Source organism: Aquarana catesbeiana, linkage group LG12 (assembly GCF_042186555.1).
Source record: "Aquarana catesbeiana isolate 2022-GZ linkage group LG12, ASM4218655v1, whole genome shotgun sequence".
NCBI lineage: Eukaryota > Metazoa > Chordata > Amphibia > Anura > Ranidae > Aquarana > Aquarana catesbeiana.
The window spans coordinates 242,528,151-242,542,837 of NC_133335.1; the positions used below are offsets into that span (position 1 = coordinate 242,528,151).

A 14,687-nucleotide genomic window follows, 5' to 3' on the forward strand; every position below is an offset into this window, starting at 1 on the left:
ATGAGCTAAACAAATGTTCTATAAAAAGCTTTGTCAAAATTTTGGAAATTGTCCTTGTGTTCTTTGAGATATTGATTTAAATTTCTCTTTTCAAAAGGGGTGTACTCATTCATGCTGGGCACTGTATATACAGTGCCTGGAAAAAGTATTCACACCCCTTGACATTTCCCACATTTTGTTATGTTACAACCAAAAAACGTAAATGTATTTTATTGGGATTTTATATGATAGACCAACACAAAGTGGCTCGTAATTGTGAAGTGGAAGGAAAATGATAAATGATACAAATAAATATGTGAAAAGTGTGGGGGGGGGGGGGGCATTTGTATTCACCCCCCTTTACTCTGATACCCCTAACTAAAATCTAGTGGAACCAATTGCCTTCAGAAGTCACCTAATTAGTAAATAGAATCCACCTGTGTGTCATTTAATCTCAGTATAAATACAGGTGTTCTGTGAAGCCCTCAGAGGTTTGTTAGAGAACCTTAGTGAACAAACAGCATCATGAAGGCCAAGGAACACACCAGACAGGTCAGGGATAAAGTTGTGGAGAAGTATAAAGCAGGGTTAGGTTATATAAAAATCTCCCAAGCTTTGAACATCTCACGGAGCTCTGTTCAATCCATCATCGGAAAATGGAAAGAGTATGGCACAACGGCAAACCTACCAAGACATGGCCGTCCAACTAAACTGACCGGCCTGGCAAGGAGACCATTCATCAGAGAAGAGCCAAGAGGTCCATGGTAACTCTGGAGGAGCTGCAGAGATCCACAGCTCAGGTGGGAGAATCTGTCCACAGGACAACTATTAGTCGTGTTCTCCACAAATCTGCCCTTTATGGAAGAGTGACAAGAAGAAAGACATTGGTGAAAGAAAGTCATAAGAAGTCCTGTTTGTAGTTTGTGAGAAGCCATGTGGAGGACACAGCAAACATGTGGAAGAAGGTGATCTGGTCAGAGGAGACCAAAATTCAACTTTTTGGCCTAAAAGTAAAACGCTATGTGTGGGGAAAACTAACACTGCACATCACCCTGAACACACCATCCCCACCGTGAAACATGGTGGTGGCAGCATCATGTGGTGGGGATGCTTTTCTTCAGCAGGGACAGGGAAGCTGGTCAGAGTTGATGGGAAGATGGATGGAGACAAATACAGGGCAATCTTAGAAGAAAACCTGTTAAGCCGCGTACACACAAGTGGAATGTCCGACAGAAAAAGTCTGACGGAAGCTTTTCATCGTCTATTCCGATCGTGTGTACGCCTCATCTGACTTTTTTTTTTTTTTTAATTCTGATGGACCTAGAAATGGAACATGTTCTAAATCTTTCCGCCGGAACCAATTCCTATCGGGAAAACCGCTCGCCTGTATGCTGTTCCGACGGACCAAAAATGACGCATGCTCTGAAGCAAGTACAAGACGGAAGCTACTGGCTATTGAACTTCCTTTTTCTAGTCCCGTTATACATGCTGTACGTCACCGCATTCTGGACGGTCAGACTTTGGTTTGACCATGTGTAGGCAAGACCGCTTGAATGGAATTCCGTCGGAGTTCCGTCGGAGAAACCTTTGGAGTTTATTCCGACGGCAAAACCGGTCGTGTGTACAGGGCAGTAGAGCCTGCAAAAGACATGAGACTGGGGCGGAGGTTCACCTTCAAGCACGACAACAACCCTAAACATACATCCAGAGCTACAATGGAATGGTTTAGATCAAAGCATATTCATGTGTTAGAATGGCCCAGTCACAGTCCAGACCTAAATCACATTGAGAATCTGTGGCAAGGCTTGAAAATTGCTGTTCACAGACGCTCTCCATCCAATCTGACAGAGCTTGAGATATTTTACAAAGAAGAATGGGCAGAAATGTCCTCTCTAGATGTGCAAAGCTGGTAGAGACATCCCCAAAAAGACTTGTAGAGAAAGGGGGTTCTACAAAGTATTGACTCCGGGGGGCGCCATACAAATGCCCCTCCCCCACACTTTTCACATATTTATTTGTATCATTTATCATTTTCCTTCCACTTCACAATTATGAGACACTTTGTGTTGGTCTATCACATAAAATCCCAATAAAATACATTTACGTTTTTGGTTGTAACATGAGAAAATGTGGGGAATTTCAAAGGGTGTGAGTACTAGGCACTATATATATATATACATTTTTTGTTGTCTAGCAAAAAAATACAGATTTTTAATTGCAACAAAAAATGTCAGAAAAAAAAGGCCTGCTCTTCAAGTGATTAGATGTTTACTTTACACAAATATGTCAACAGATGAGATATTTAAGGTATGTGGGTACAAACAGGTTTCCTGGGTTAAAAAAAACACAAACAAAGCCAGCCCTCCCTTCCGAAGCAGCCTTTTAACCGTCGCTTCTTCCGCCTCCTCATCATAACCATGGAGATTGACAGGCTGAGCTGCTCGATCTGCCTGAACATCTTTAACGTCCCGGTAACACTGACCTGTGGGCACAACTTCTGCCGGGCTTGCATCGCTCGGGCACTGGGGGCACAAGATGCTTGTGGAGTCTATTCCTGTCCAGAGTGCCGAGAGGAGTTTCAGGACCGTCCGGCTCTGCAAGCCAACAGCAACCTCCAAAACATAGTGGAGATGTTCTACTCCAAGCAGCCGGAATCGGAGGGATTTGCTGTTCCATGCACGTTCTGCCTGGATTCTCCAACACCCGCGGTGAAAACGTGTCTGCACTGCGAATGTTCTTTGTGCCACGACCACCTGAAAGCCCACAGCAAATCAGACCAGCATATCCTAATCGATCCCACTGCCTCCCTGGAGGATCGAAAATGCTCCTTCCACAAAAAAAACCTGATGCTTTATTGTTACGATGATGCAAAATGTATATGTATCAACTGCTGCCCGGCCGAACACAAGGTGAAGCTGATTGATGAAGCATCTGACAAGAAGAAGGGAAAGCTGAGAAAGCTTCTAGATGTACTGGCCTCCAAGGAAGAGGACATTGATGGTCAAATCTGGAATTTTCAGGAGAACGTTAGAGAAAGGCAAGAAAGGGGCCTTGAATTGGCAGACAAGGCAACTGCTCTGTTTAGAAACATCAGGAGGCAACTGGAAGATCTGGAGAAAAGAGTCCTGACCGAGGTCTTCAGAGGGGGCGAGGAGTTTTCCCAGCATATCTCTGGTCTGATCAAGCCTCTCGAAGTCAAGAAGGACGAGCTGGTCAGAAAGAGACAACAAATCGAGGAGCTGTGCAACATGACCGACCCAATAGGGTTCTTGCAGGATCAGAAGTTGGACTTTTGCATCCCAGAGGAATGGGATAAAAGTTTCCTAAATGGACACGATAGCCAGAGTCTTGGCACAGGAGACCTGGATGAAGGTCTGACCTTGGAGACCATCCACTCAGGACTTTCGGACATTGTGAACGATCTTTGCTCAAGGATCTCCATTCTCGAAGCTTCAGACATAGTTCTGGATGTAAACACAGCAGCAGTTAACATAGCCATGTCACCGGACAGGAAAATGGCTTTGTTGCCCCAGACAGAACAGTATTATCCAGAATCACCGAAGAGATTTGGGGACGGCCAAGTTATAAGCTGCAGGAGCTTCTCCTCAGGACGGCACTTCTGGGAAGTAGACACCAGTGAACTGGGAGACTGGATGATGGGCCTGGCCTACCCCTCCATAGACAGGCATGGGGACCATTCGTGGCTAGGAGAAAACGCCAAGTCCTGGTGTCTAACCAGATTTCAAAATCAGTACTCTGTGATACATAATGCACAAGAGCTCTTCATACCCTTCCAGAGACTGGGTCGGAGATTCAGGGTCTATCTGGATTACGAAGGCGGGCGGCTGTCCTTTTATGAGCTGGGAGACCAAATCAGACACTTGCACACTTTTTCCACCATCTTTACGGAGCCCCTCCATGCTGCTTTGGGTGTTGTAGAGGATAAAGATGACTGCTGGTTAAAAATCAGAAGTTAGAACGTTTTCAATGATGGCTTGACATAACCATACACAGCACTGGCAGGGGTGGACTGCACAGGGGCCCTCTGAGACTTAAGAGCCTATCAATGCTAGATGGGTGTTGGAACCCTCACATAGATCTGGACACTCACTTCTGTCTACCTGTCAATTGATAGACAGTAATTACAGTAAATGTACTTGGGGGGGGGGGGGGGCACTGGTCTTGCACAGGAGCCCCTCTATGAATGCCTGTGCCAATGAATATTATGTATCATTTTTATTTGCCGCACTTGCACCTTAACCAATCAGCCCTTTCATTGTCTACCTACTGTATGCACTAGACTACTATAGGGAAAAAACTAAAACCACACATTCAAGGGTCAGTCCAGCCAATGGTATTCCAGATATAACCGAATCACCCATCGGCCTTTTGTATGGGACGTCTGCAGCCAGGTGTGTCTGCTGAACGTGCGCAATGCTGAAGCCAAACAAGTGAGTCTCACTCCTTTAGCCGCACAAAGCCGAAGGGTGATTTATCCAGCTGGCCTCCACCCAAGACCAAAATGTCAAGCAGCAGATAGGGGTTTTCCAAATTTTTAAATGGCTGACAGAACTAAGATTAGCAACATGACAATTGTGTTTTTTTCCTAAATTATATTTTATATTTGTAATATAATAGTATATAATAAAATAATACAAATAAAAATTATATATATATATATTTATTTATTATTATTTATTTTATTATATATATTATTATATTACAAATATATATTATATATGGGGTAAAACATATTTTTATTGGCTGATAGGACTAAGATTGGCAACAAGACAAAATAAGGAAAAGGCACAGCATATGGTGCATATATACAGTATAGAATATATTTATACTTTATAAAATATAATATAATAATAATAATATATAATAATATTTTATTTATAATTAGTATTTTTTTCTTAAATTGTTATTTATTTGTAATACAATAATATATATATATATATATATATATATATATATATATATATATATATATATATATATATATATATATAATTAATGTAATTAAAAAATATATATATCTATATATAGATATCTATATATCTATATATAGATAGATATATATATATAGATAAATAGATAGATATAGATATATCTGTGTATATATTTTTTATTTTTTTAACATAACAAATATATATATATATATATATATATATATATATATATATATATATAGTATTTGCCTTTTAACAATATATATAATAAAATAATGAATTGTAGAAAAAAAATATAATATTATTTTAATATATATATATATATATATTTATTTATATATTTTATTTTATTTTATTTTTTATTTATTTATTTTATTATATATATTATTATATTACAAATATATAATATATATGGGGTAAAACATATTTTTATTGTCTGATAGGTCTATATATATACTATATAGTATTTATATATGTATTCCATTTATATGAAATACATATATATTTATATATATACAGTAAAGATATATATATATATATATTCCTAGATTGTAAGCTCTAACGAGCAGGGCCCTCTGATTCCTCCTGTATTGAATTGTATTGTACTTGTACTGTCTGCCCTAATGTTGTTGTAAAGCGCTGCGTAAACTGTCGGCGCTATATAAATCCTGTATAATAATAATAATAATAATAATATTTATATATATATATATATATATATATATATATATATATATGTATATATATATATATATATATATACACACACACACATATACTGCACTTTAATATACATTTTAAAATATATACTGTACGTAAATATTTTTATTTTTTTTGCAAAACATTATGTAATATATATATATATGTATTGTTAGGGACTTTCTGCAGACCTCACCTTGGAATGTAACGCTGCGGCTCCCTTACGGGTTTATCGTGTGGAGAATAAAGATTTATTTGCATACATTTTTGGCTGCTGGTCTGTGTGGTGTTTATGTCATTGCGGTGTTTGTGTTCTGGGTGTACAGATTTCGGTTCAGGTAAAAAAAAAAAAAGGCGACCGACCACGTCACAAATGTATTCTTTTTTCTGCGCTCTCAGTTCCGGCATCGTAGGCAACCGTCCCTCTTCTCAGCAAAATCTTCTGCATTATTAAGAAGAATTCTCTCCCCTTTGATCGATTTCAGAATCGTTTGGTGCTTATTATGGGTATTTTTGAGCCACTTCAATGGGCGGAGCTCCGCACGGCAAAGTATCTCCTCCACCTCTCTGAGCACCAAGCTTCATATGTTTGTTTTTTTTTTTTTACCGATCAAAAACCACGCATATTTTTTGCCGCTTTTTTGGGGTGCCGTTAACAACGAATGGCAATGCAAGTGAGACGCACTTTTTTTTTTTGCAGGATACGCAATAGTGTGAATGCAGCTTCACACGGGATTCACATATTTTTACAAATAAATCCAATTTTTAAAAAAATGTGAATCTTGGGGGAAAGGTGAGTAAAATAGAATACCCTCCCCCATGCTTTCTATATGTATTTATCCGGTCATAGATGAGCAGGCTTGTGACCGAGATGAGCCAAAACATACACTATATTACCAAAAGTATTGGGACACCTGCCTTTACACACACATGACCTTTAATGACATCCCAGTCTTAGTCCGGAGGGTTCAATATTGAGTTGGCTCCGCCCTTTGCAGCTATAACAGCTCCACCTCTTCTGGGAAGGCCGTCCACAAAATTTAGGAGGGTGTCTATGGGAAGGTTTGACCATTCTTCCAGAAGAGCATTTGTGAGGTCAGGCACTGATGTTGGATGAGAAGGCCTGGCTCACAGTCTCCTCTCTAATTCATCCCAAAGGAGTTCTATCGGGTTGAGGTGCAGGCCAGTCAAGTTCCTCCACCCCAAACTCGCTTATCCATGTCTTTATGGAGCTTGCATGCTTTGTGCACTGGTCCAAATCATTTGGTGGAGGGGGGGATTATGGTGTGGGGGGGAGGGGGGATTATGGTGTGGGGGGTTGCTTTTCAGGGGTTGGGCTTGGCCCCTTAGCTCTTAAGGCGTCGGCATACCAAGACATTTTGGATAATTTCATGCTCCCAACTTTGTGGGAGGAGTTTGGGGACGGCCCCTTCCTGTTCCAACATGACTGCCCACCAGTGCACAAAGCAAGGTCCATAAAGACATTGATGAGCGAGTTTGGGGTGGAGGAACTTGACTGGCCTGCACAGAGTCCTGACCTCAACCCGATAGAACACCTTTGGGATGAATTAGAGCGGAGACTGCGAGCCAGGCCTTCTCGTCCAACATCAGTGTCTGACCTCACAAATGCTCTTCTGGAAGAATGGTCAAACATTCCCATAGACACCCTCCTAAACCTTGTGGACGGCCTTCCCAGAAGAGGTGAAGCTGTTATAGCTGCAAAGGGCGGAGCCAACTCAATATTGAACCCTACGGACTAAGACTGGGAGGTCATTAAAGTTCATGTGTGTGTAAAGGCAGGCGTCCCAATACTTTTGGTAATATAATGTATAACAGTATGTGGCTGTTTATATGAATTTCACATGTTTAGCTACACATAGTAGCATGAATTATATGTACTTTGAAGTTCGTAACTTCAAAGTGCATGTAGCTTAACAGGTAAACATTGACATCTAGTGGCTGAATTGATTATTACAGGTCGCAATAGAGACATTATGGATAAATGTGTTTAATTTCAACAACAAGATATAAACATAATGATTGACCCCCCCCCCCCCCCCCCCCATTTATATCTGTCTATATACATAGATAGACATAGACTTAATTAGATAATTAAACATTGCCTCCAGAAAGTATTCACAGCGCTTCACTTTTTCCACATTTTGTTATGTTACAGCTTTAATCCAAAATGGAAAACAAACCCCCATAATGACAACATGAAAGAAGTTTGTTTGAAACCTTTGCAAATTTATAAAAAAGGAAAAAAATCCCATGTACATAAGTATCACAGGCTCCTCCCATGTACATAAGTATCACAGACTCCTCCCATGTACATAAGTATCCCAGGCTCCTCCCATCACAGACTCCTCCCATGTACATAAGTATCCCAGGCTCCTCCCATGTACATAAGTATCACAGACTCCTCCCATGTACATAAGCATCACAGACTCCTCCCATGTACATAAGTATCCCAGGCTCCTCCCATGTACATAAGTATCCCAGGCTCCTCCCATCACAGGCTCCTCACATGTACATAAGTATCACAGACTCCTCCCATGTACACAAGTATCACAGAATCCTCCCATGTACATAAGTATCACAGACTCCTCCCATGTACATAAGTATCACAGACTCCTCCCATGTACATAAATATCACAGGCTCCTCCCATGTAGTATCACAGACTCCTCCCATGTACATAAGTATCACAGACTCCTCCCATGTACATAAGTATCACAGACTCCTCCCATGTACATAAGTATCACAGGCTCCTCCCATGTACATAAGTATCATAGACTCCTCCCATGTGCATAAGTATCACAGACTCCTCCCATGTACATAAGTATCACAGACTCCTCCCATGTACATAAGTATCACAGGCTCCTCCCATGTACAGAAGTATCACAGGCTCCTCCCATGTACATAAGTATCATAGGCCCCTCCCATGTACATAAGTATCACAGGCTCCTCCCATGTACATAAGTATCACAGGCTCCTCCCATGTACATAAGTATCACAGGCTCCTCCCACGTACATAAGTATCACAGACTCCTCCCACGTACATAAGTATCACAGGCTCCTCCCATGTACATAAGTATCACAGGCTCCTCCCATGTACATAAGTATCACAGGCTCCTCCCATGTACATAAGTATCACAGACTCCTCCCACGTAGATAAGTATCACAGGCTCCTCCCACATACATAAGTATCACAGGCTCCTCCCACGTACATAAGTATTCACAGCCTTTGCTCAATACTTTTGGTGAAGCTCCTTTGGCACCAATTACAGCCTCAAGTCTTGTTGAGTATGATGCTACAAGCTTGGCACTCCTATTTTTGGGCAGTTTCTCCCATTCTTCTTTGTAGGACCTCTCAAGCTCCATCAGGTTGGATGGGGAACATCAGTGCACAGCCATGTTCAGATCTCTCCAGAGATGTTAAATCGGGTTCAAGTCTGGGCTCTGGCTGGACCACTCAAGGACATTCACAGAGTTGTCCCGTAGCCACTCCTTTGTTATCTTGGCTGTGTGCTTAGGGTCGTTGTCCTGTTGAAGATGAACCTTCTCCCCAGTCTGAGGTCCAGAGCGCTCTGGAGCAGGTTTTCATCAAGGATGTCTCTGTACATTGCTGCATTCATCTTTCCCTCCATCCTGACTAGTCTCCCAGTTCCTGCCACTGAAAAACATCTCCACAACATGATGCTGCCACCACCATGCTTCACTGTAGGGATGGTATTGGCCAGGTGATGAGCGGTGCCTGGTTTCCTCCAGACATGACGCTTGCCATTCAGGCCAAAGAGGTCAATAAACATAGGGACAAGGTGCTTTGAGGGGGAGCCCCCCCCGCCCCAAAGTACCCCCCCCATGTTAAGGGCATGTGACCTTGTATGGTTCCTCCCCCCCCTTTCTTGACCTGCCGGGCTGCATGCCCGGATAAGGGTCTGGTATAGATTTGGGGAGGGGGATGGGGAGGGCTACATGCCGTTTTTCTAAATTTGGCTTGGGGTACCCTTTAAAATCCATACCAGACCTAAAGGGCCTCAAGGACGAGGAGACCGGCTTCCCGGCCCGCTGGTTAGCAACCAGCTATTTGTCAAAAAACAGCCTGGGGGGAGGGGTCCCTCGACCGCATGTGATACCGCCAGCAAAACCCTGGTGGTAAATACCGCATTCTTTTTAATGCTCTGGTCCATTTGTGAATTGGATTTAAGGCTCAGTCCACACTAGGGAGGCTTCATAGTTGCCCGACATTGAATCCGCCCCGCACAGAACGGTTCCATTGCACTGAATGGAGCGCCTGACAAGTCGCCTGACAAGTCGCCCCGGTGTAAACCGAGCCTAAGAGCTTTTCCATTGTCCTGTGTCCTCTTGTAGCTGTCCTTCTGGGCTGTGGGAATGATCCCGCTGCTTGCCACCAGTTGTAACGACACCCCGAGTATGAAAGGGGTTAAAGTCGTTTAGGACATTCCATACCCGAACACAAAGGCAGCTACCGAACACTTCGATCAGCCGAGCAAGGAACCCATACAAATAATTCTCCCCCCAAATCCGAGACAAGTCTCTGTCTTGAGGGTCAAGCAGGAATGAACTCCTTTATTATCACACATGGGCACAACAGATAAAATAACTCAGAGACTCTTTCCCCCAGCAAAAGTCCGATGTGAGCCTTTGGTTGGAAATTCCAACCATGTGTACGCTCCATCGGAATTCCCGCCAGCAAAAGATTGAGAGCAGGTTCTCTATTTTTCGGTCAGAAAAAGTTCTGTGTGGAAATTCCGATCCTCTATACAAATTCCGACGCGCAAAATTCCTACTCATGCTCGGAAACAATTCGACGCATGCTCGGAAGCATTAAACTTCATTTTCTCGGCACGTCGTAGTGTTGTACGTCATCACCGCGTTCTTGACGGTCGAAAGTTCAGAGAACTTTTGTGTGATCGTGTGTATGCAAGCCAAGCTTGAGCGGAATTCCGTTGGAAAAACCATCCAAGATTTGTCTGATGGAAAATCCGCTCGTGTGTATGCGGCATTAGTGTGTGTACGCGGCTTCACAGGATTGGTCATGCGAACACATGTTACATGTTCACATTTTTTAAAGTTCGCAAGTAGAATGTTCGTACTGACGGGGCCAAAGGTTGTGAGAATGACACAAATATTAATTTTCACAAAGTCTGCCGCTTCATTGTTTGTAGATCTTTTTGTCAGATGTTACTATGGATACTGAAGAATAATGACATCATAAGTGTCAGATGTTACTATGGATACTGAAGTATAATGACATCATAAGTGTCACATGTTACTATGGATACTGAAGTATAATGACATCATAAGTGTCAGATGTTACTAGGGATACTGAAGTATAATAACATCATAAGTGTCAGATGTTACTATGGATACTGAAGTATAATGACATCATAAGTGTCAGATGTTACTATGGATACTGAAGTATAATGACATCATAAGTGTCACATGTCACTATCAGATACTGAAGTATAATGACATCATAAGTGTCAGATGTTACTATGGATACTGAAGTATAATGACATCAGAAGTGTCACATGTTACTATGGGATACTGAAGTATAATAAAATCATGAGTGTCAGATGTTACTATGGATACTAAAGTATAATGGCATCATTAGTGTCAGATGTTACTATGGATACTGAAGTATAATGACATCATAAGTGTCAGATGTTACTATGGATACTGAAGTATAATGACATCATAAGTGTCAGATGTTACTATGGATACTGAAGTATTTTGACATCATACATGTCAGATGTTACTATGGATACTGAAGTATAATGGCATCATAAGTGTCAGATGTTACTATGGGATACTGAAGTATAATGACATCATAAGTGTCAGATGTTACTGTGGGATACTGAAGTATAATTACAAGCATTCCATAAGTGTCAGAGGCTTTTACTGACAATGACATGAAGTTTATGCAAAGAGTCAATATTTGGAGGGATGACCGATCGTTTTCTCTGCAATTCTCCCCGGCATGCTGTCATCAACTTCTGGGCCACATCCTGACTGATAGCCGCCCCCCATTCTTCAATAATCAATGCTTGGAGTTTGTTAGAATTTGTGGGGTTTTTTTGTTCACTCGCCTCTTGAGGATGGACCACAAGTTCTTAATGGGATTAGGATCTGGGAAGCTTCCTGGCCATGGATCCAAAATGTTCATGTTTTGGTCCCCAAGCCACTTAGCTATCACTATTGCCTTATGGCAAGGTGGTCCTTCATGCTGGAAAAGGCATCGTTCCTCACCAAACTCTTCTTGGATGTTTTTGTACCATTCTTTTTTTATGGTGTTCTTAGGTGAAATTGTGAGAGAGCCTCCCACTCCCTTGGCTGAGAAGCAACCCCACCCATGAATGGTCTCAGGAGGCATGACACAGGACTGATGGCAGCGTTCACCTTTTCTTCCCCAGACAAGGTTTTTTTCTGGATGCCCCAATCAGAAAAGGGGCTTCATCAGAGAAAATTACTTCCCCCCCAGTCCTCAGCAGTCCAATTCTTGTACCTTTTGTAGAATATCAGTCTATCTCCGATGTTTTTCCTGGAGAGGAGTGGCTTCTTTGCGGCCCTTCTTGACACCAGACCGTCCTCCAGAAGTCTTCTCCTCACTGTGTGTGCTGATGTCCTCACACCTGCCTACTGCCATTCCTGAGCAAGCTCTGCACTGGTGGTGCACCCCATCCCCCCCACCCACCCCCATTTTTTTTTATGGGATTAAGTTAAAGAGGGACTTTGCAATTATTTGCAATTCATCTGATCGCTCTTCATAACATTCTGGAGTAAATGCAAATTGCCATCATAAAAACTGAGGCAGCAGACTTGGTAACAATTAATATTTGTGTCATTCTCAAAACTTTTGGCCACGTCTGGTATGTAGGGGACATGCTGTAGATATTGTTGGTGAATACTGAAACTGCTGATTTGGATCCAGGTTTCGGTGATCTCTGGTCATGATGAAGGGGATATGTCACCGATCAGGAAACAAACACCCGGAAAGTTCAGGATTGAAGTCGGTTTTGCTCTGGAAACTTTTCTAAGTAAAAGTTCAGCTTCTCGCTTTGTTCTCTTGATGGTAATTGCCGCGTTGCAGGTGACTTGACCGCCAGAGGACAGAAAAAGACAAATGAGGCCAATTTTCTCCTTCCTGCTCAGCAGTCCGGGGAATTCACCGGGTTTGTCCCACACAGGGAGGGGCCACAATCTCAGATCCTGCCCTCCAAATCCTCTTCTGAGAAGTTTTGTACACTGAATACACCTATTCTGTCTTTCTATATTATATTATTATTATTCTATTATATTATTATTCTATTATATTGTATTGTATTATTATTCTACATTAGTATTATAATATTATACTATACTATTAATTAGAGGTGCACCGAATGGGTTTTTTGGTGCCGAAACCGATACCGAAGATGAAAAATACACTAAAAAAATACACAGTACAGGAGATGATCAGAGACTGCAGACATAGTACAGGAGTTGATCAGAGACTGCAGACATAATACAGGAGATGATCAGAGACTGCAGACATAGTACAGGAGATGATCAGAGACTGCAGACATAATACAAGAGATGATCAGAGACTGCAGACATAGTACAGGAGATGATCAGAGACTGCAGACATAGTACAGGAGATGGTCAGAGACTGCAGACATAGTACAGGAGATGATCAGAGACTGCAGACATAATACAGGAGATGATCAGAGACTGCAGACATAGTACAGAAGATGATCAGAGACTGCAGACATAATACAGGAGATGATCAGAGACTGCAGACATAGTACAGGAGATGATCAGAGACTGCAGACATAGTACAGGAGATGATCAGAGACTGCAGACATAATACAGGAGATGATCAGAGACTGCAGACATGATACAGGAGATGATCAGAGACTGCAGACATAGTACAGGAGATGGTCAGAGACTGCAGACATAGTACAGGAGATGATCAGAGACTGCAGACATAATACAGGAGATGATCAGAGACTGCAGACATAGTACAGGAGATGATCAGAGACTGCAGACATAGTACAGGAGATGATCAGAGACTGCAGACATAGTACAGGAGATGATCAGAGACTGCAGACATAGTACAGGAGATGATCAGTGACTGCAGACATAGTACAGGAGATGATCAGAGACTGCAGACATAGTACAGGAGATGATCAGTGTTAGGTACCTGGTAGTTGAGCCCAACTGGTAGAAGGAGACCTCTCTTAAACGCTGGTTCAGGAGCCACTGGAAGTGGGAACAGTGGTCTCTTGAGCACGGTGGGTAGGAGGGCCTGATGCTGGTTCCAGCAGAAGCAAGCACTGGAACTGGAAGGACGTCCCTCAGGGATGGCTGAGCTGTGGATGCAGGTAGGCTGGTGCAGGCCAGTAGACAGGCAGGTGGATGATAAGGCAGCAGCAGGATCTGAGGCTTGGCAGAGCAGGCTGGAATAGGGTGACCACATTTCCAAACTGTCATTCAGGGACAATTTTGGATGGGGGGGTGTTGAATGTAGTTTCGGGGTTGGCGAGATTTCGGCGACGAGTGATTTGTCTGGTGAATGGCTGGTTTTAGCACTTATATCATCCCAATACCATGCTTGAAATGTATTTCTATTGTTACATTGTAATAATAGACCCCCCTCCCTTAGTACAGACCCCCTTCCCTCAGTATAGACCCCCCTCCTACAGTAGGGAACCCCTTTTACTAACTATAGCCCCCTCCCTCAGTCCGGCCCCCTCTCCACTAAGTATAAGCTTCCTCCCTCAGTACGGACTCCCCACACTAACTATAGACCCCCCTCCCTCAATACAGACCCACCTCTCCACTAAGTATAGGCCCCCTCCCTCAGTACAGACCCCCCCACTAACTATAGACCCCCTCCCTCAGTACGGATCCCCTCTCTACTAACTATAGACCCCCTCCCTCAGTATGGTCCCCTCTCCACTAAGTATAAGCCCCCTCCCTCAGTACAGACCCCCCCCCACTAACTATAGGCCCCCTCCCTCAGTACGGACCCCCCTCTCCACTAAGTATAT

The 14,687-nt window shown here is 42.6% G+C and overlaps 1 protein-coding gene across 1 annotated transcript; it reads left to right on the plus strand.

Annotated features, from left to right (window-relative positions):
- Positions 1–2,396: 2,396 nt before the first annotated feature.
- Positions 2,397–3,956, plus strand: LOC141113416 (E3 ubiquitin/ISG15 ligase TRIM25-like). Its single transcript, XM_073606474.1, has one exon. The coding sequence runs from the start codon at positions 2,397–2,399 to the stop codon at positions 3,954–3,956; it is 1,560 nt and encodes a 519-aa protein (XP_073462575.1).
- Positions 3,957–14,687: the final 10,731 nt, after the last annotated feature.

Bases quoted from the DNA above. Each gene is read 5' to 3' on its own strand.
- LOC141113416 (XM_073606474.1), top strand. From the start codon at position 2,397: ATGGAGATTGACAGGCTGAGCTGCTCGATCTGCCTGAACATCTTTAAC.